At 37.5% G+C, this 23,089-nt stretch overlaps 2 protein-coding genes across 6 annotated transcripts in view; one reads left to right on the forward strand and one right to left on the reverse strand.

The window, feature by feature from the left end:
* The window catches only part of SREK1IP1 (SREK1 interacting protein 1), a 57,010-nt gene extending 42,548 nt beyond the window's left edge, over positions 1-14,462 (reverse strand). For 3 of the 4 annotated variants that reach the window (XM_068535398.1, XM_068535400.1, XM_068535397.1), the window contains exons 1-3: positions 14,279-14,462; positions 14,052-14,159; positions 3,460-3,507 (exon numbers count right to left, since the gene is read on the reverse strand). In XM_068535398.1, coding sequence (XP_068391499.1) covers positions 3,460-3,507; positions 14,052-14,067 — 64 coding nt within the window. In that variant the 5' untranslated portion in view covers positions 14,068-14,159; positions 14,279-14,462. The remainder of the gene's footprint in view (positions 1-3,459; positions 3,508-14,051; positions 14,160-14,278) is intronic. The other variant, XM_068535399.1, reaches the window with a different exon arrangement.
* An 89-nt stretch (positions 14,463-14,551) lies between these two features.
* Positions 14,552-23,089, forward strand: part of CWC27 (CWC27 spliceosome associated cyclophilin) — a 227,022-nt gene continuing 218,484 nt past the window's right edge. Inside the window, exons 1-2 of one of the 2 annotated variants that reach the window (XM_068535403.1) lie at positions 14,552-14,570; positions 14,892-14,959. In XM_068535403.1, coding sequence (XP_068391504.1) covers positions 14,918-14,959 — 42 coding nt within the window. In that variant the 5' untranslated portion in view covers positions 14,552-14,570; positions 14,892-14,917. Of the gene's footprint in view, positions 14,571-14,715; positions 14,799-14,891; positions 14,960-23,089 lie in introns of those variants that run through there. The other variant, XM_068535402.1, reaches the window with a different exon arrangement.

The raw sequence follows: 23,089 nt of genomic DNA on the forward strand, positions 1-23,089 counted from the left end.
GCTCTGCGGCATGTGGGATCTTCCCGGACCAGGGCTCGAACCTGTGTCCCCTGCATTGGCAGGCAGATTCTTAACCACTGCGCCACCAGGGAAGTCCCTCATGTAAATTTCTTGAAAAATGGAAATAACATAGGCCCTATCCCTCACCATTCAGGCCTGAATCTACATAGTTTGTTTCATGACCTACAACTATACTTAAACTGATCTTGCTAAGGTCAGCAAAGCATTCTACCTGGCAAATCCAGTGAACATTTTTCAATCTGTTTCTCACAAATCTTATCTATTACACCTGACATTTCTCCTCAACCTTGAAAACCTTTACTCCTTCGGCTTATATGATGCTGCCTAGTCCTGCTTCTCCTGGCATTGTACCTTCTTGATCGCTTTTTCCTCAGCTCATGCCTATCTATTTTACTCCATCTGTTGATATTTTACTCCACCAAGAGTCTGTTATTCATTGTTCCAAAATTTGTTTATATAATACCATGTAAGTCAAAAAATATGAATGTGGAAAAAAAAAAAAAGAGTAGTTGTTTCCATGAAACAAAGCAGTACTTCTGGAAAGGCTTGATTTAGACGAACTGCTTTAAAAAAGCAGTTTTCAAATTAGGTCTTGGTAAGAAGACTGCAAAGATAGGAGAAAAAAACCTAAAACAGTGAGAAAAGGTATCTTTTTTTCTGAAAGCGGGTGTCATTGGCATTTTGGGCCAGACAATTCTTCATTGTCCAAGATACTGCAGGATGTTTATAGTTCCTGGACCCTACATACTAAATGTCATACTGCTCTTCTCTGGTATGACAGTTGTTATGGGCAACTAAACAAAAAAACCTTCACATATTTCCAGGGAAGCTGTATCACCTCTAGTCAAGAACTAATGATAGAAGGATTTTGCACTCAGATTTCTTTACAAGTATCTTAACTGCTTGCTCATCCTTGAAGAAACAAACTACAAAAAGTAGAAAATACATGTCAAATATGATTTTCACTCAAAAGATTGTGTGTAACACCAATTAGCAGACCCATGGCAAAGAAAAGGTCATGACTGTATATTATATCAATAGATTAGCATTTTTAAGTTAAATAAAATGTTTTTATTTCCTATTGCTGTAATCAAATGCTCTGAGAAACTACTGAGTGTACTGTATTGAACCTCATTTTAGCATATTTTCTGAGAACTGTCATAATTATCTGAGACATTTATTGCATGGACAAAGGCTTAGCGTCCTTGTAGCTTTTAAATATTCAGAAGTTGCCAACTTCAAAAAAATTCAAATAAAAACTCATTATAGAAATTACCATTTTTCTAATTTTGCTGAGGAAATTCTGCCACGAAAAAGTGAGATCTATGTTAACCTAGCAACACATTCATGTTTAATTTGAAACTTTTAAAAAACAATATAACCATTTTTGAAACATACTGACAATAAAATATTTTTCAATCAAGTACTGAAGTTTTAAAAAGTGTACAATCTAAACCACTCTTTTCACAATAATAGAGAGAAAATACTCTTTCGTACCTCACTGACAAATATTCAAATTCTTAGGCATTAAAAACATTTTGAAGGGTTTTGTTGACCTTTGTCTTACCTCTACAAGCAACACAAAGATTCTGGCCTCCAAATAACAGATAATTTTTAAAATGTAGTTTCTATTAGAAAGAGGTGTACACTGAGAAGACTTTCATCTCTAGCAGCTGTAAGATGTAAATTTAACCCAGAAGGGAAATATTACTAAATTCTTCCATAGGAGACAAATTAGAAATTGTTTATAATTTAATCACCAAAATCAAAAGAAAGATTTGAATAATATAGCAGAAGGCACTAAACTTGGACAGACAGTCAAAACTATTTGCTTACTTGGCTTCTCTAAATAAATTATAATTACTACAGATGCTTCCATTATTGTCTAATATAAAACAGCAATGAGGAAACTAGATCAACAAGAATTCTATTTCCAAAAAAATGATTTTAATTGCTTTCCTACAAGTCTTAAGTTAAAAGGAGTCCAAGTAGATGAACTGGTATTAGTAGACAGACTGGGAAATCCATTCTAGATTTTGAAGTGAATACAGCATCGATATATATAGTACTTTAAGTCTTTTTTTTAACGTAAAAATTCAAACAATCTTTATTATTAAGTGCATCACACATAGAGAAGAGTATATACAATGAATATTTGCAGTTGAAAGAGAATTAATAAAGTAAATAGCTGCATACCCATCTCTCAGGTTAGGTAACAGATTGTTACCGGAACCCTAATTAATCTTCTGTGTGCCCTCCCCCCACAAACCACTTGCTGTCCCCCACTTCCCCCAGATAACCACTAGCCTCACTTATGTATGTCTTCTTTGCTTTTCTTTGTGGTTTTACTCCTTATGTATGTACCCCTAATCTTAAGTCTTGAATAAAGAAATGAAGTTAGCAAGGATTGAAAGAACATAAACAAAGCATAAATAAATATAAGCAAATTAAAAAAACGGAAAAGACATCATTGCCCTCATTTCTTGCATGCAAGCACATTCTTCAGGAGTTTTTAATTATATGAAGGATATGTATACTTATATGTCCACTTTTGCTAGTTGAGCAAGCTTCAACTGAGCCAGGTTTCAGCCTTTGCTTGAAGGCATGTGACTTGGTTCTCCTAGCATGCTTTTATTCTTAGCCCTTCTACTGGAGATTCATGCCCCAAGTGCTCTCTTATTACATGATTTGAAAAAAAAAATTTTTTTTCCATACAAGAACATCTTTATTTCGTTACAAAATAACTCTGCTGTGAATGGGAGTATTAACAACAATCCAGGCTCATTTGCATGTTCTCCAAACAACTTAGAAAACAGTGTAATGCTACTGTTAGAGCTGTTATTAAGGCTTTAGGTAAATTTTTACATTTACCTAGGGAAATGATACTTGTTTATACTACATAAGTACAAATTTAGACTACAATAATTGCTCATGCTGAAGTTTACTTTTCCACTCCATTTCACTAATCATAATGGAGGTTGACTGTTTAAATCAAGGTTTCGCCAGTGAGCAGAAATTCTGGGACAAATTTCACCCTTATAAAGAGTTAATTCAATAAACAGGAAAACCTTTCATAAATAGTTTTCATTGCTTTCACCTCTTTGCCTAGTATCTACAAGGATAAGGAATAAAAGAATAAGTATCTATGTACTTTTTTGGGGAATATACTTTCGTCAGACTCCTAAATCTACTACTCCACTTGTACTTCACGACATTTTTGCTAGTCATCAGATGTATAGCCACCTGTCACTGGGTCCAGAGCAGGGAAGAAAAGTGAGTATTCGGTGCTGACAGAGGAATTTCTGAATTATCTGCAAACCTGAGCTAAATAACAGGGCTAAAGTACTATGCTCAGGGCCCTGAAATCAGGATGCTAAATCATATTGCCCAAAGAGGCAATGATTCACTGCACAAAATGCAATTTTTTAATGTACTTACGATAGCCACATTTTTTACAGCCTGCTCGGACACTGTCCTTGTTGCAACCTGAAATACAGTTGGATAACATTTTAGGAGACATATAGATAAGTAATAAGAACAAACATTTCATCACATGGAAAAGCTGAGAAAACCACTTGTTATGGAATTTATTTCTCAAAAAAAAATCATCTCTGACCTAGCTTAGAATACTACTCAATTACTATAATTATTAGAAATCAGTGGAAAAGCTAATTTATTCAAATTATTTCCATGACAAATACTTAAAGAAGATATTTTTCTCTAATTCAACAGAAATGCTGTACTATAGTCAAGAGCTTCAACATTCTAGGAATTCTATAACACTGCAGAAGAAATTCCGGGGTACTTTGGCCTGTCTCTCAAACGTAAAATAATTAACTGACTAGACATATACGTAAACATGCAGGTTAACAAATATTTTTCTGCTTACTCTTAGAAGAAAAAGAATTCTAACTTTCTTAAAGGAATTGGTGAAATTCCAGAAACATACTTTAATTGCTAGGTATTGTAAGAAACATCTCAATTCAGCACTCATATTTTGAAAAGAGAAAAAAACTAGTCACATATTCGGTGTGATCAATGTTTAGAAGTATTTACAGTATCTCTGTATAAATAGTGGTACATGCAGGTAATGTTGAAGATACAAATAACAGAGGAAATAAAACTGATTTTTTATTGTGATAACGTACATATAACATAAAAATTTACCATCTTAACCATTTCAATGTGCACAATTCAATGGTATTAAGTACATTCACAATGTTATACAACCATCACCGCTGTTATTTCCAAAACTTCATCACTATCATCCCAAACAGTCACTGTGACCATTAAACAATAACTGTCCATTCCCCTTTCCCTCGAGCTCCTAGTAATCTCTATTCTGTTTTCTGTTTCTATGCATTTGCCTGTTCTAGGGATCTCATATAAGTGGAATCATACAATATTTATCCTTTTGTGCCTGGCTTATTTTACCTAGCATAAAGTTTTCAAGGTTCATCCATACTGTAACACACACCAGAATGGCATTCCTTTTTATGACTGAATAATATTCCATTGTATGTATATGTAGTTGAAACCAATTTTAACCTCCAATAAGGGCTTCCATTAACCAATCAGAGGGCCAGTACAGTATTACTCTATTTCTTAATGAAGGGCATCTAACTCCTAAGTCCTTCAAATGGAGATATCTCAGTTTAATAATAAAGTACATATAGTGCAAATGTAATACATTTAATTTTAAAAGAAAGATCATTTTCAAACCATTTCTTTAATGGTATAAAGTCAAATATTAGTCATTTCCCCCTAAAATATACATTGTTGAGTTGTTCTAGTAAAAATACAGTCCGTTCTGCTATGATGCTTTTTTAAAAAACAAAAATTTGTTCCAATGCCTCTGATATAAGAGGGAACAATTTGAGGGCAAAGTGTCCATGAAATACACTAGGTGAATACAGAAACCTGCATCCAGTTGCTCTGAGCCTCAAAACACACACGGACACATCTCAAACGTTTCTAGCAACTTCAGTTCACCACGCGTGCTGTGAGCAGCACCCACCCACATCTGGTGTTATAACTTCCCATCTGATTTTGTATTACTACCTTCCTACCACTACTTCAGAACAACTCATAAGCTACAATTCTTCTGAACTCCTCTTCCACAGCAAACTTCAGGTCTTTTAAAAGGTACAGTGTCCTGTTTATTGCAGTATTTACGTATCTTTTAACCAATTAACATAGGCAGATAAGTTCCTATGATTTTTTTATGTATCGCTGATGAAGTTTTTGAGTGTTGTGCCCCAACCTCTTTTTTTGTTGTTATTTTATTTATTTTATTTTTTAAATTTACTTATTTATTTTTGGCTGTGTTGGGTCTTCGTTTCTGTGCGAGGGCTTTCTCTAGTTGTGGCAAGCAGGGGCCACTCTTCATCGCGGTGCGCGGGCCTCTCACTATCGCGGCCTCTCTTGTTGGGAGCACAGGCTCCAGACGCGCAGGCTCAGTAGTTGTGGCTCACGGGCCTAGTTGCTCCGCGGCATGTGAGATCTTCCCAGACCAGGGCTTGAACCCGTGTCGCCTGCATTAGCAGGCAGATTCTCAACCACTGCGCCACCAGGGAAGCCCCCAACCTCATTTGTTTTTCCATAAACCTTGTGGATTTTGTTGCAGAGTATAGAAACACATAAGCTGCATTGTAGCAGAACTGTGGTATAAAACTGGATTAATAATAAAATCAGGCTCTTTCGTTATGAAATAACTGCACGTTGAAAAAGATGCTCAGAGAATCCGGGTCAATGTTAAGTCTGTTCCCACAGAAACCACAGACACTGAATAATACTGAACAAAACTGTGCTAAATGCACCATTACCTCTCCTACAACAAACTCAAAATGTTGCAGTGGATAGATTCGAAATGATCTCATCTCAGCATGTATTAGAAATTAACTCATCTTTGACTAAAGACATCGATAAAAATTATCATTCAAGTATCTCCTATTTTTAGAATGAACAAAATATGAAACTTTTCCAGAGCAGTTCATCTTCTTTAACAAGGTTGTAATTTTTACATGAAAGAGAAGTATAACAAGAACTCTAAATAATTTCGTATCAGTTATATCCTCACCAGCCTTTGGCTAAATTAAGATTTTAAGCTTCATTTGTCTATCATTTTCACAACTGTCTGGCCAACTAAATACTTTTACCTGGAACTTTGAATCCGATGCAACAGACACAGTAAATCTGAGACAAGTGACACAATGAAATGGGGACAGTTAGTTCATTCTGCTGTCAGGATCCAGTTTCTAGTGGTAGTAATGCCACTGGCAGCAGCAGCCCTAACCAGGTCTAGGCCTGTGCAGGATCTTGGCTACGGGTTCCCTTGCTCTTGTTTGTTTTCTGAGCTTCTATTATCCAGCCTTTTCTTAGAGTCTGTGAGCTTCCTGGTATCTTTCCTTTTCTGCTTAAGTTAACTAGTCAGTTTCTGTTGTCAGGAACAAGAACTCTGCTGATACAATGGTACTTGAGATCCATGTCAAACTGAATAGCAAGACTATAAGGGAGGCCCTGACTCTGACAAGTTATCCATTTCCCCATCTTAGGTTCCCATGCTGTTCTTTGTTCCACTCCTCTTCAAAGTTTGCTAGAATAATAGACCCTGCCTCCCTCGAAATGTTCCTACAATCCAAAAGCCATTAAATAATCATGACCTATAATTCAAAAGCCATCAAATAAAAACTTATAAATTTGGCTACATGTCGGTAATATATTTCCCCCCAGCCCCCACCTACGCCTCTGAGGGTGGCAGGGCAGCAACATACCAAAGAGATGTGCTGCAAAATTCCAGAGGCATCTCGGTGAGTGAGACATGGAACAGGTGACCTTCTGGAATGGAGGATTCTGGGCCAGTCATGGAGAACCGGAAGCTACAGCAGAGATGATGGAACTCAAGGAAACATCCTTGCTTTGGTGAATGGAGATTTCTTCAGTGGACACTTGGTACCAGCTCTGAGAGCCCATACCCCTGCCTATTTCCTGCCATGAGGTGGGTCAGATGCATGTACTCTCCATCACAGCAGAAGGACGGTGCTAATGTGTCTCATTCTTGTGAGCATCCCAATAAAGAACACATATGCTCATTAAAAAAAAAAAATTGGCTACATAACAAAATCTGAATGGCAAAGACCACCAAAAGCAAACTCAAAAGACACATGAAAACTTGGGAAAAAAACATTTGCAACTCATAGCACCAGCAAAGGGCAATTATCCCTACTCTATAAAGCCCACCAAAGAATTAAGAAAAAGATCAATAACCAATAGGAAAAAAAATGGGCAAAGGAACTGAACAGAAAGTTCACAGAAAAGGAAATAGAAACAACTCTGAAACATACAGAAAGATGCTCAGCCTTATTCATAATAAATGAAATGTACATTAAAATCTAAACTGGGATTCCATTTTCACTTATCAGAACAGCAAAAACTGAAAAGGTTGAAGAGGGTGTGGGGGGACATAAACACATGTATCGCTCGTAGGAGTAAAAATGAGTACCATCTCCATGGAAAGTAAGCTGACAAAATCTATCAGAACTACCAGTGTACACACTCCTTTGATACAGCACTTCCACATCTGGGAATTAATCCTCTCAATTTACCTGCACAAATGCATACAGGCTTATGTGCAAAGTTATTCACTGCAGCATTGTTTGTAATAGTAAAAAAGTAGAAATAATTTAGTCACCAATTTTGGTATAAAAGAATAAGGATGTTCTTTACTTAATGATATGCAATGATCTCTAAGATATAAAGAGAAAAAAAGCAAACTGTAGAACAGTGTTTACAGAACGTTGCCATTTGTATAAAAGAAAGGAAATTATATATATATATATATATCCCTACACGTTATATATAATATAGATTATATATAAATAATATATATATTCCTACACACTTACATATAATATAGATTATATATAGATTATATTAATAGATAGAGATATGTAAAGAAAAGAATCTCTGCAAGGATATATACATTGGTTACCTGAAGAAAGGAGTCCTGGGTCCAGGGGGAGAAAGGGTGAGAGACACGTCACTATAGACCTTTTGTATATCTCTAAAATTTGAAACGTGAATGAATTGCCCTCTCAAAAACCAAACCCAGAAACCTCCTTTAGCCCCAACACTAAGAAGAGGTGCTGTCACGCAAGCATTCTTTGACAAAAGGCAATGACTGCACTTGTAAATTCTTCAGAGAAGCTACATTGCAGATTTTCAACAAAATTTTATTAACTGACAGTTTTAGGAACAAATTATAGAGGTCTTTATTTATTGTATTTGTTGTATGTTAACAAAGCCTTACTCTGATCTAGAATTCTGTTGAACTTGAGTGGCAGGGGTCCTTCCTCTCCCGGTAACTTAAAGGACTAGAGAATGTCAGTTTCTCTAGATTTGGGACCATGCTACATTTTGTATACAACTTGGTGCCTAGCATGGTGTAGAGTTGCTAGGAGGTCCTCAACAAATCTTTGTTGCTTTGAGGTTATAAATTTAAGAAAATACTTCAGCAGTTGGGAATCAGTAACTTCTATTGCTCTCAATTGCCAGCTATGAAACTAGTGTCTGCAGTGTCACTGGCCCACCTGAGGCATGATAGGCGCTAAAAGAAAAGGAATAAAAGGACAAAAGAAATGAAAATAATGACTGCTGGGAAGGGGGAAATGACGGAAGCACAGGGAACTTTCTGGGATGATGGAAATATTCAAAATCTTTATTATATATATGATTCTTCAAGCTGTACATTTGTGATTGTGCATTTTATTTTCACATATATGAATTATACTTTAGTAGTTAGCATAAAATGAAAAAAACGTAATAGTAGGGCAAAGAAGGAAGCGAAAAGAGAAACGTTAGAAAAGATGAAAAAGCAGGGACAAAATAAAAGGAATGAGAAAACGTGAGACAAAGGGATGGAGTGTTCCTGACAGTAGCCTCAGGCTGTTCAGTGGCCCCCAAAGGTAAGGCAAGCCATCATACTGACCGCAATTTATTCTCTTGAAATTTCACATCACCTGTTTCCAAAGTCAACAATTTTGTCACTGGGAACTTTAACAGTGATGCTTGGAACTTAATATTATATTTCTCTCGTGCTGTATATTTTAGATTTTAGGGAAGCCTGTAAAAGCTTCCTTTATAATTAAAATATTTCCTATAATCATTTAAATTTAAAAGTAAACAGCTTAAGTAACTAAGTTTTCTTTGTAGTAAGTAATTAGCAATTGTAATCACCTCTGTCCATTCTTTTCATTTTTAATTTGATTAGATTCAAATTAGATTCCTATTCTGTTTTGTAAAACTTTAAATTTTACATTTGGTTACTGAATAATAATTTTAGTTATAATTTGGTGACCCTTAAAGATAACTTAAATTTCTTCTGCTTTTAAAATTCAAATCGTGGCCAGATTTTATACCATAGAGGTGCTATATAATATGTATATAGCATATGTACTCTGCTGAAGTTGAATGCAGAGTAAAATGCCATGTATTTAAACTTTTCCACTGCTTTATATTAAGAATTTATAGATATAATCCTTTCTTTGGGATCCCCAAAGATTGTACTGAAGGCAAAACAGAAAGAACAGCAGAAATAAAAAATTCTCTGTATATTAAAAAAATAGGTTAAATGAGTTCCCTCATGTAAATATTTTAAAAGAGCAGATGTCCCCACCTTCAGTTAAAAATGCCTTCATAATCATCTGACCCTCAAAAGAAGAGATAAAAGTGAATCAAAGAATTGCTTATTTTAAACTACTGGCATGAAAGAGCTAACATTTAAGTAAATGTATTAAATGCTTCCACTTGCTTGCCTCACAAAATACAAATAACCTGTGAAGAAAAAAGGCTATAGATATTACCAGTTTAAGATAAGAAGAGACATGGAGAAGATTAATTCACTATCTAATGAAACAGAATCAAGACTGCTGTCTAGTTTAGTCTGTTTACTTTAAACAGATTCTGCTCAGCAGCAATTCTAGTGATCATCCCTCTAAATATTATTTACCTATAATGGGCATAACTCTGAAATAGATGTGAGAGAACATGAATAAAGTTCCTATACTAGAGGAAACTTACAATATACTAGGTTATCTAGGCTAATGCATCCACAGCTGTAAGGTATGCTAGACTGTGCCAGTTTAAAGACATATAGCTCCATTTGTGACCAGGAAGAACTGGCTGGCATAACTTTCCATTGAGAGATCAGGAAAGCTTCCCGCAGGTAGACATGGACAATAGAGCTGGGACAGTGATAACAAAAGCATGTAGGTAGAAAAGCACAGAGGTTCTGAGAATAGTTGGCCAGGTCAGAAGACTGCAGAATGCATGAGAGCAGTGGTGGGAGGAAAGGGCAGCAAGAGTGATTCAGCTGTGCTTAGGCAGTGTGTACTTCATTCTTGCAGAGATGGGGAGCTTTGGCATTATAACAGTTTAGAAGTGAAAGAAAGCTTAGTCATCAGCTCCTTCACCATAGAGACAAGGAAACTGAGCCTCTGAAAGGTTAAGGTGCTTGAAAAGAAATAGAAAATTCACAGATATGGGTCAAGAATTAAGTTCCTGTCTCCCAGGAATGACAGGATCAGGTATATGATTTAGGAAAAGTATTTCAGGAGAAACATGCTGCATAGACTAGAGAAAAAAGAAATTGTGTATAGTATAGTTTAGGAGTGAAAAGAATTTGGATGTAGCATAATTTAGAATCCTTCTATTACTAAGTTGCAATAGTAACCTGTTAAGAATCTGACACACTTTGATAGCCGAATGTAATGTTAATTTGGCTATAGGAAATTCACTATCTTGGCTATATAGATTTCACTGAAGGAGGGAGGGGGGGAGAGAGAGAGAGAGAGAGAAAGTTTTCCTGCCAACCACGTCAATAACATACATTGCCACTTGTGCCAGGTAACTCTTCACTGGGAATGGTTAATTATTAACATGAACGTCAGAACTAATTTCAACAACTGTGAATGGTAAAAACAGTTTTAAAAGAAAGTAAACTTCACTGAGTTTCAGTGTGTTTAAATGTCATTTCTTTAATAACAACTACAAGTCTATGATTTCTCTAAGTAACAGAGTATACACTTCACTGTGTTACCTACACAATGGTTACACACACTGCTATGGGAAAACAGCTAAAGTAGGGGACCATAAAATAGATGAGGCTGATTATCATTTGTTGAAAGGAACCTCAGTACTTTATAGTCATACCTTGTAATAATCACTAGCAGGACCACCCAAAAAATGCCATGCTGGATCCATATGAGCATTATACCTAAAAATAAAAGAGCATTCTTGTCCTTCTTGATGATTATCTCCAAAGATTTCTGATGGAGCCCTATTTTCCTGTAATACACTGTCTGGATCAATCATCCAAGAAATTACCTTAACATTTTCTGTATTTTCTAATGGCACTTGCATTGTACTCTTACAGTGCTGTCATACCTATTATTTCAATTTTTTCTGGGTTTAAATAGTTTATCTATGTCTTACCATCTAGCTTAATGGCACAATTTAAGATTATTACACTTTGAAGCATTATTTTGAATTGAAAGAAGGTTAACATATCTATAACACTAGTCTAAGTTTACGGGAATTTCAATAAGGACTTAAAAAATCACTTTTGTCTTCTTTCTTAAGCAGCACGTGACATTTTCATTACTAGACTTAAGTTTTATGAGGACACAGATCGTGACATACCTATACCACGTAGATGCTCAAAATGCTTGCTCAAATAATGAAACCAACAGTGACAGCAAGTCAACTCTGGATGCAGCTGTGTGTGGCCAAAGTCATCAGGGCTGACTTGGCCTATCAGGATGCCTAGGCAATCTACTGTGCACACAGGACTTTCTCTGCTGGCCCCTTACATGTTGATATTCTCCGGGCTCCAGCCACAGACCTTCCCTTCACACTCTATGCACTCCACCTGAGCAAAGGCTTCCATTCCCATGGCCTATTACATGTGTGGATGACACCAAATTGTTCTTTGATTCTGGCTTCCTTCCTAAGCTACAAATTTTCTCTCTTAGTGTCTATTAGATATTTCCATTCCTATCTCTTACTATTAGATATTTCCATTCCTTGAGTACACCTCAACACAAGCCCCAACTGAAATCATCATCATCCCCCCTAAATACTGTTCCTTCTCAGGTTTTGCCTATATTAGTAAATAGCCCCACCCAACTGCCTAACAGTGAAACCCAGGTATACCTCATTTCCAATCTTACTCACCTACAGTGAATATATCACTGATTCCCAGTGATTCTACCACCAGAAATATATCTCCAATCTATCTGCTTCTCTCCTTTTCTAATGAGACCATCCCTGAGGCATCATCACAGCTTACCAGAGTTACTCCTAACTGGTGACTGTCTCCAAACTAGCTCTCCTTCAATCTACTGTGCAGCCAGAATGCTCTCTCCATAATGTGAATATGTTTTAAAATCCTTAAATATCTTACTATGGTCCTTAGGAAAACATCCAAACTCCTTGTCATGGCTTAAAACATCCTGTAAGCACTGGAAATTGCCTTGTAAATTATACCAAAACACAGCAAAATGGATAAGCACATGGGGTCTAGAGGAGCCAGAGTGACCCGTCACTTCCTAGCTATCTCAGTCAAGTTACTTGATTTCTCTGTCCCTCAGTATCCTCATCTGTAGAATGGAAATAGCAACACCGAACTCACAGTGTGGGTGCGAATGTTAAATGAGATAAAATACAACGCTTGACACAGTGTCTGACACATCTGACACATAGTAAATGCTTAGTAAATATTAGCTACTGTTATCTCTCTAGTTAATTTCTCACTTCTCTTCCATTTGTATTCTGAGTTCCATCCATAGTGCACATCTTTCACTTCGTCTTCTCACACATTTCTTCTTCCTTTACATATCCAGTCCCTCTGGATACAACTCCCCCTCCCACAATTCTTCAGGTCTCATCCTAAATGCCACATCCTCTGGAAAGTCCTTCTGGCCCCTCCAGTCTCCTGTTAGGTGCCCTTACCATGTGCTCCTCAAGGGTTTGTATTTTCCCTGCCTTACACTTGTCAGACTTTCTGGTACTTTCTTTTCACTGCTAAATTGTAAGTTCTGTGTGAAGGGCAACTGTATTCCCAGTGCCTAGCATGCAGTACGCCTTTAATAAAAAGTTATGTGTATGGAGCCACAACTACTGAGCCTGCGCGTCTGGAGCCTGTGCTCCACAAGAGAGGCCGCGATAGTGAGAGGCCCGCGCACCGCGATGAAGAGGGGCCCCCACTTGCCGCAACTAGAGAAAGCCCTCGCACAGAACCGAAGACCCAACACAGCCATAAATAAATAAATAAATAAATAAATAACTTTTTTTAAAAAAAATCTCCTCTTTAAAAAAAAAAAAAAGTTATGTGTATGAATGAGTGTATCTTTCCTCTCCTACAATGCCCCGCCCCCCACCCCCCACCCCCCCGTGCTCCTCCTAAAACTGCAGTTGGTAGAACAGCACTACCCTCCCATAACACCTATCTGTAACATACAGTTCAGTAAAGGCTGCCACAGAACAAACGTGGTCAAATAATACTGGGAAACAAAGTTGCTTCTGAACCATAGCAATTCTCAGCATCTTTTTTATACTATAGGCATTGTGAATCTCCAAGTTGTGTGAGTGTGGGGTCGGGGGGAGTGGTGTATATTTCTCCAAATATCTCCTGCAACCAGTGCTGGAAGGAACCATACGCAGAAGTCAACAAATCTCCTTCTTTTACAGATTCAGAAACTGCGGCCCAGAAGGGCAAAGCGACCGGTCCAAGCCCACACAGCAACTACATACAACAAGGAAGAGAGAGAAGTAGAACCCCAGACGCCCATTTCGGCCCTTCCAGTACAAACAATGCCTCTGGTTACTTGGGTTCGCAGGTGTTGCCACCTCAAATTTTATTTTCAATTTTATTTTCAAAACTAAAGGTCAGTTTTCCTCGGCCAACAGCCTCCTAGGCCTACAGTTACTAGTCTGTCTGCAACACCCCTCCCCCTCCCCCACCCTATATATACTTTCCCTGTGGTCCATCCGGTGCTCTGGGAGCTTGACTGGAGTGGGGGAGATAGTTTCTTTCCTTCTCTCTTTCCTTCAGAGTTTATTTTTGAACTGTAAACTTTTTCCTGTAAACCAAGCGAACCTGTTAATTTTAACGCCTTAGCCTTTGAGCTCTACTCCTTACCCCTGCGCACTCCACCCTACCCTACCCGCTCCCTCCCTCGCCCAGACCCTGGGTCTTTACCTGGAACTGCCATGGCGCTGGTAAGAGGGGTCGCGGGACCCCTGGGCTTTCGAGAGGGCACTCGCTTCCCGCTGGCCGCGAGGACAACACACAGCTAGGACTGCCTCTTCCTCCCACCCGCGCCGCGGCACCCAGGTGACAGTCGGGGAAGGCCCTAAAAGTCTCCGGCGAAAGCGGAACCAAGTAGCTGCTGCTGTAGTTTCTGGGGGAATTGTATTGTAGACATCACTCGGTCCGAACCATTACTACCAGATTCCAGGGGGTTAATGGATTTGCACACGCGTGGAGTGAAGTAAGCAACACCAAGACTTAAGGATTGTTGTTTTAAAAATTTTAATACAAATTAAATTAATCTATAGGGGCTTAATAATCTTTTTCTCGATTCCCTGGAGGCCACTGGAATTCCCCCCTTCTCAGGATTAGCGGTGCTCGGGTCCGGGAGCAACATGGCAGCATCCGTGAGGCGCTAGCTTTAGGAAAAGAGAGGGTTTGGTGTCGCTGTCTTGCGGGATTTTGACAGGTTGGAGCTTTCCACGACCTCCCGATTTAAGGAAGCGTGTACCGATAGGTGGACAGCTTTAGTTATCGACCGTTCGCTCTCATCCCCACTTAGGAGCAGAGTCCTGAGCGCTGACCAGCATGAGCAACATTTACATCCAGGAGCCTCCCACGAACGGGAAGGTGAGCGTCATCTAGGGTACCTGGGCTCCCCAAAGCGATATCTCACTGATTAAAGGAATTCTGGGGTCGTAGGGTTGGAAGAGATTAGAAGTCTTGTCCTTACCCCTGCCTCTGAACAGGATTGCATCGAAAGCCATATACTGGCACTTCTCAGCACGTAATTGGAAAAGTCCTCAAGTGGAGATTCCTCCATCTACCAACCTCCTGGCCCTACTTGGCTTCAACCTAACTCTACAGGCGTTTTCTAGGGTCGTAGGTAAAAAGCCAAGTATATTTTTTAAATTGACTTTTTTTTTTTTTGCTTAATTTGGCGATCGCTCTTTCTCCATTTGTTCTACAATCCTTTATTGAATGCCTACTAGGCACCAGGTGCTGGGGATATAAAGATGGATGGAAAAAACCTAGTTGTTGCCTTAGAAGAGCTAATGGTTTAGTTTGAGAGGCAGGCAGGTAAAGAAAAACCCTATATGTTTGGTAGGCGTTCTAATGGAGAGAGGAGCATATTGCTTTGGTAGTACTGAGAAGTTAGCAACTGGGAAAGTAGGGAAAGGCTTCATGGACGAAGTGTCGTTTGAGCTGGTCTTTGTCAGCGAAAGTGGGGAATGGAAAATGTTCCCACATTAGAATTAGAGAATAATTTCCTGATTGATTTTGATGGTCAAGGTATGTCAATTCCTATTTAAAGCGTTTATATGTAGTATGAGGCAGAGTCAATAATGGAATAAGTATCCCTTGAATTCTTGAACTGGGACCTAGTCTGTATCACACACAAAATATGATGAACCAGCATAATGGAGAAAATAAAATGAGAATGAAAGCATAGAGGTGAATTAGGATAAACTGAATTTGTATCAGGTACAATTATGTTGCAATCTTGTTTATTTACATTTTGTAACACAGTGAGAGCAATTTGAAAACAAAAGCAAAAATGCTGTAAATGATACCCCCGGCAAACATTTTAGTGGGTATTTTGGGCAGAGCAGTTCTTTCAGTTCTGCTGTTTGCACTTTTCCCCCTCCTCATTCCTACCCTACATCATTGTGAAAACCCAGAATATCTATCTCTTCTTACTTCCAAATGTTTCTTGAGAGTGATATCACCCCCAGTTGACAAACACTGGTAGAGATGGAATACATTGCCCATCCTGCTAGGCAGGGAGTTCACACTTGTTGTTCCTTTCTGTAGTATACTCTAGCCTGCTCAAATGGCATTTTAGCAGAGAGGGCTTTCCTATCAACTCTCTATAATATAGCAAACCTCATTCATATCCTGCATTCCAGCATTCCCTGGCCTCCTTAACCTCTTTAGTTTTTTCTCCAGTACTTTTTTACTTTTTCAGTACTTATTTTTTATTGTTGTATCCTCCTCCACTACCCTCGCCCGTGGAATGAGCATTATGAGGGCAGAGACAGACATCTAGAATGGTGCTTGACACATGGTAGCAGCAGTTCAAATATGTACTGAATGGATGGGTGGATGAATTAATACTGTATTTCTCTTAACTTCTGAGAAGTATTAAGCATCAGTGAGTTTGAGGTTATACTTCTACTGTCAAGGGCAGACTTAGTTGTTTTACTCTGGAGGAAGATTCAACATGGTCATAAAGATGAGAAGCTTTAACAAAGATATATGCCTGAACAGAAATCTTTCATTCAACAAATATTTACTGAGCACCTAGGATAGGCCAGGCTCTATGCTAGGTTTTAGGGACACAATGGAAAGAAAAACCAGCATTGTCCCTATTATCAGAGAGTAAGTTGAGTGAAATATACTGTGGTGAAATAATCATGCAAATAAGTGTATGCAAACTGCAGTGAATATTGTCCTTCTGAACAGAATTGGGCTGAGGGAGAATATGAGACATAGCCCAAGTTTTCCTTCAAAACCAGTTTGGGACTTTTTCCAGCATAATAAGACTGATTGAAGACATTGAGGCTTCAAAATTTTGTACCCTAGAGAGCATGGCAAGAATTTTGGCCTGGAAGGAATTTAAAGCAGATGTAATGAAAAGTTTCCTTAATGAAATGTTTGTTTAGTGGCTGTACTGTCTAATGCTACATTAGGTACTGAAAGGATTCAGAGATATTCCAAATATGTGGGACAAAATTTCTCTCTTCAAAGAGTATAGTATCAACTTGGGAAGTAATTGACACATTATACCAGTGGTTAACCCCTGGCAGTAGTCTGTAAATATGCTGTGTTATGTTATAACTCTGGCCTTTGAGGATGAGGCACAGAAATGTAACCCTTGACAGAAATTTTCTTATCTACTGAAAATGAAATTTCCACATATTATGATGATTTAATCTAAATTTTATATTAACCCATATATTTATTCTTAAGAGACATTTTATTATCAAAGTATTGTCTTACTTGTAAGCTTTAAGAAAAAGAGCCACTGATGCTTGACATAGTAGTTATGGCTAATGGGAATGCATGGCCAAAGGAGGAGCCATGTGCCTTCTTTTTTAATTCAGTAGTTAATCTTCTTAAAAGATTAAGAAAACCTGGTAAACAAGGTGGCCCAACCATATATGCGTTCTTTTTACTGGGAATAAGTTTCCTGTGGTCAAAAAATTTTATAAGAATAATATTTACAACAATAATAGCTATCATATTTTGAACATTTACTATTTGTCAGGTACTGTTCTAAGCAGTCTGTGTATAACTCATTTTGTCCTCACAACAAACCTATGAGGATATTATTATCCCTGTTTTTTTTTATTGAAGTATATGTGACATACACTATTATATTAGTTTCGTGTTACAGTATAATGATTTGACATTTGGATACATTGCAAAATGGTCACCACAATAAGTCTAGTTACCACTTGTCAGCATATAAAGTTAATACTACGTTATTGACTGTATTCTCCATGCTGCACATTTCATGCCCGTGACTTATTTATTTATTTTTTATTTATTTATTTTTTTAGATTAGTAATTCTTCTACTTAGTGCAACCCTCTCGGCTTTCTTTTTTTTTTTTTAATTTATTTAATTAATTAATTTATTTATTTTTGGCTGTGTTGGGTCTTCGTTTCTGTGCGGGGGCTTTCTCCAGTTGCGGCAAGCGGGGGCCACTCTTCATCGCGGTGCGCGGGCCTCTCACTGTCGCGGCCTCTCTTGTTGCGGAGCACAGGCTCCAGACGCGCAGGCTCAGCAGTTGTGGCTCACGGGCCCAGTTGCTCCGTGGCATGTGGGATCTTCCCAGACCAGGGCTCGAACCCGTGTCCCCTGCATTGGCAGGCAGACTCAACCACTGCACCGCCAGGGAAGCCCGACTTATTTATTTTTTAACTCGAAGTTTGTACCTCTTGATCCCCTTCACCCATTCTACCCACTCACCTCCCACCTACCTCCACTCCTTCTCACCTCTGGCAACCACCAGTCTATTCTCTGTATCTAAGAGTCTAGGTTTTGTTTTGTTTTGTTTGTTTTGTGTTTTAGAGTCCATGTGTAAGTGAAGTCATGCAGTATTTGTCTTTCTCTGTCTGACTTATTTAGCACAATACTCTCAAGCTCCATCCATGTTGTGGCACATGGCAATATTCCTTTCTTTTTTATAGCTGAGTGGTATTCTAGTGTGTATCTATATTCATCCATCAATGGACACTTAAGTTGTTTCCATATGTTGGCTATTGTGAATAATGCTGCAGTGAACAGTGGGGCACATATATCTTTTCTAGTTAGTGTTTTTATTTTCTTCGGATAAATACCCAGAAGTGGAATTGCTGGTTAGTACAGTAGTTCATTTTTAATTTTCTGAGGAACCTCCACACTGTTTTCCATAGTAGCTGCACCAATTTATATTCCCACCAACAGTACACAGGGGTTCCCTTTTTTCCACATCTTTGCCAACACTTGTTATTTCTTATCTTTTTAATAATAGCCATTCTATTGGGTGTGAGGTGATACCTCATTGTGGTTTTGATTTACATTTATCTGATGATTAGTGGTGTTGAGCATCTTTTCATGTGCCTATTGCCCGTCTGTATGTCTTTGGGAAAATGTCTATTCAGATCCTTATACCCGTTTTTTAATCAGATTGTTTTTATGTTACTTAGTTCTATAAGTTCTTTTTATAGTTTGGATATTAACCCTTTATCAGATATATAATTTACAAATATCTTCTCCCATTCAGTAGGTTGTATTTTCATTTTGTTGATAGTTTCCTTTGCTGTGCAGAAGCTTTTTAGTTTGATGTAGTCCCATTTGTTTATTTTTCCTTTTGTTGCCCTTGCCTTTGGATCAGATACAAAAAAAAAAAAAAAAAAAAATTGCTAAGACCAATGTCAAGGAGCTTACTGCCTATCTTTTCTTCTAGAATATTTATGGCTTCAGGTTTTATATTCAAGTCTTGAATCCATTTTGAGTTTATTTTTATATATGGTGTAAGATAGTGGTCCAGTTTCACTCTTTTACTTGCATCTGTCCAGCTTTCCCAGCATAGTTTATTGAAGAGACTGTCCTATCCCCATTGTGTATTCTTGCCTCCTTAGTTGTAAATTAATTAACTGTGTATGTGTGGGTTTGTTTCTGAGCTTTCTATTCTGTTCCATTGATCTATGTGTCTGTTTTTATACCAATACCATACTGTTTTGATTACTATAGCTTTGTAATATAGTTTGGAATCAGGGAGCATGGTACCTCTGGTTTTGTTATTCTTTCTCAAGATTGCTTTGACCATTTGGGGTCTTTTGTGGTTCCATACAAAGTTTAGGATTATTTGTTCTGGTTCTGTGAGAAATGCCATTGGAATTTTGATAGGGATTGCACTGAATCTATTGATTGTTTTGGGTAGTATGGACATTTTAACAATATTCTTTCAATCCATGAGCACAAAATATCTTTCCACTTATTTTGTGTCTTTTTCAGTTTTTTCATCTATGTCTTATATTTTCATCTATGTCTTGTATTTTAAAGATCGTTTGCCTCCTTGGTTAAATTTATTCCTAGGTTTTTTGTTTTGGGGGTTTTTTTTTTTTGGTGCAGTTGTAAATGGGATTCTTTTCTTGATTTCTCGTTCTGATAGTTTATTATTACTGTATAGAAATGCAGTAGATTTTTGTATATTAATTTTGTGTCCTGCAATTTTAGTGAATTCATTTATTAGTTCTAACAGTTTTTTGCTGGAGTCTTTAGGGTTTTCTATATAGTATCATGTCAACTGCAAATAGTGACAGTTTACTTCTTCCTTTCCAATTTTGATGCCTTTTATTTCTTTGTCCTGCCTAATGGCTGTGGCTAGGACTACTGGTATACTGTGTTGAATAAAAGTGGGTAGAGTGGGCACCCTTGTCTCGTCCCTGATCTTAGAGGAAAAGCTTTTAGCTTTTCACCATTGAGTATGATACTAGCTGTGGGTTTGTCATATATCACATTAATCACAATGAAGTACATTCCTTCTATACCCACTTTGTTGAGACTTTTTATCATAAATGGATGTTGAATTTTTTCCAAAGCTTTTTCTGCATCTATTGAGATGATCATATGATTTCTATCTTTCATTTTGTTAATGTGGTGTAATACATTGGTTGATTTGTGGATATTGAGCCACTGTTGCATCCTTGGGATAAATCCCACTTGATCATCCCGTGTGATCCTTTTAATGTATTGTTGCGTTTGATTTGCTAATATTTTGTTGAGAATTTTTGCATATATGTTTGTCAGGGATATTGGCCTGTAATTTTCTTTTTTTGTGGTGTCTTTGGTTTTGTTATCAGGGTAATGCTGGCTTTGTAAAATGAGTTTGAGACGGATAGGTATTAAATCTTTCTTGAATGTTTGGTAGAATTCATCAGTGAAGCCATCTAGTCCTGTACTTTTGTTTGTTGGGAGTTTTTGATTACTGATTCAATCTCCTTACTAGTAATTGGTCGCTTCAGATTTTCTATTTTGTCATGGTTCAGTCTTGGGAGATTGTATGTTTCTAGGAATTTATCTGTTTTTTCTAGGTGGTCGAATTTGTTGGCATATAATTGTTCAGAGTGTCTCTTTGCTCCTTTGTGTTTGAGTGGTATCAGTTGTAACTTCTCGTGCATTTCTGATTTTATTTATTGGAGTCCTCTCTTTTTTTTTTCTTCGTGAGTGTGGCTAAAGGTTTGTCAGTTTTGTTTATCTTTTCAAAGAACTAGCTCTTAGTTTTATTGATCTTTTCTATTGTTTTTTAGTCTCTATTTCATTTATTACACTTTGATGTTTATTATTTCCTTCTTTCTACTAACTTTGGGCTTCATTTGTTCTTCTTTTTCTAGTTCATTTAGGTGTAAAGTTAGATTGTTTTAGATTTTCTTGTTTCTTGAGATTGGCCTGTATTGCTATGACCTTCTCTCTTAGAAACACTTTTGTTGCATCCCATAAGGTTTGGTGTGTGGTATTTCTTTTTTTTCTTAATTAATTTTTATTGGAGTATAGTTGCTTTACAATGTTGTGTTAGTTTCTGCTGTGCAGCAAACTGAATCAGTTATACATATACATATATCCACTCTTTTTTAGATTTCCGTCCCATTTAGGTCACCACAGAGCATTGAGTAGAGTTCCCTGTGCTATACAGTAGGTTCTCATCAGTTATCTATTTTATACATAGTAGCGTATATATGTCAATCCCAGTCTCCCAATTCATCCCACCCACTCCTCCCCGCCTTGGTGACCATAAGTTTGTTCTTTACATCTGTGACTGTATTTCTGCTTTGCAAATACATTCACCTCTACCATTTTTCTAGATTCCACATGTAAGCAATATTATACAATACTTGTTTTTCTCTTTCTGACTTTCTTCACTCTGTATGACAATCTCTAGGTCTACCCATGTCTCTGCAAATAGCACTATTTCGTTCCTTTTTATGGCTGAGTAATATTCCATTGTATATATGTACCAAATCTTCTTTATCCATTCCTCTGTCGATGGATATTTAGGTTGCTTCCACTTTTGTTGCATCCCATAAGGTTTGGTGTGTGCTATTTCTGTCCCTAAGTATTTTTTTATTTCTACTTTGATTTCTTCAATGATCCATTGGTTGTTCAGTTGTTTTTCTTAATTGAAGCATTGTTGATTTACAACGTTGTGTTAGTTTCAGGTATACAGCAAAGTGATTCACTTATACATACAAGAGCAAGTCTCTTGGCATCATTTTTCCAATAGCATTTGTTCACTTTGTGTCTCTGTGTCACATTTTGGTAATTCTTGCAATATTTTACAACCTCCACCAGGGAAAAGATTATGACTTGCTAAAGGCTCACATGAGGATTGGCAGTTTTTAGTAATAAAGTATTTTAAAATTAAGGTTTGCACATTGTTTTTTTAGACATAATGCCATTGCATACTTAATAGACTACAATATAGAGTAAATATAACTTCTGTATGCACTGAGAAACCAAAAACTTTATGTGACTCACTTTATTGCAATATTCATTTCACTGTAATGGTCTGGAACCAAACCTGCAATATCTCAGCGGTATGCCTGAATATGAAATGTTCAATAGGCAAATCCATAGAGACAGAGAGTAGATTAGTGGTTGCCAGGGGATAGGAAATATGGAAACATGTCTAGGTTCTCTTTAACAGTAGAACTTTATTTCAAGTATACAAGGGGATAATGAGGTAGGAAGGACATTTGTTATGTATACTGTACTTCTAAGATTGGGATGTATATCTGGCCTCGTGGAAAATCAAAACGTGTTACACAGTGTTGTTTTAGATAATACAATCTGAGGTAGAGGGAGTTACTCAGCCTCTCATTTTGCATCCCACATGTATATTTTCTGGGAGAATGAGAATCCACTTGGATTGGTGTGTCAACATTCAATATGGAGAATCTCTTTTGGGCATTGTTTCATGCCAAGCCAAGTTAGAAGGCCTTGCTCATGTCCAACCAATATATGAATGCTTTTGACTTAGGCACTTTTCTCTACTCAAATCAGTTGTGACCAGGTAACTTGGGGGTTTATTTTGCGACATGTGGCAGGGCCCTAGAGCTTGATGGACTATTTTTCCAGTATAGTATGGAATTTATGGTGAACTTTTTGGAGGCAGTACAGTGAGATAGAAAAGGCATGGGCTTTGCAGCAGACAGCCTTTGGCTTAAATTGTTCACTGTGAGACCCTGGATAAATTTACTTTATCTGAGTC

Source organism: Eschrichtius robustus, chromosome 2 (genome assembly GCF_028021215.1).
Source record: "Eschrichtius robustus isolate mEscRob2 chromosome 2, mEscRob2.pri, whole genome shotgun sequence".
In the NCBI taxonomy this organism is placed as follows: domain Eukaryota; kingdom Metazoa; phylum Chordata; class Mammalia; order Artiodactyla; family Eschrichtiidae; genus Eschrichtius; species Eschrichtius robustus.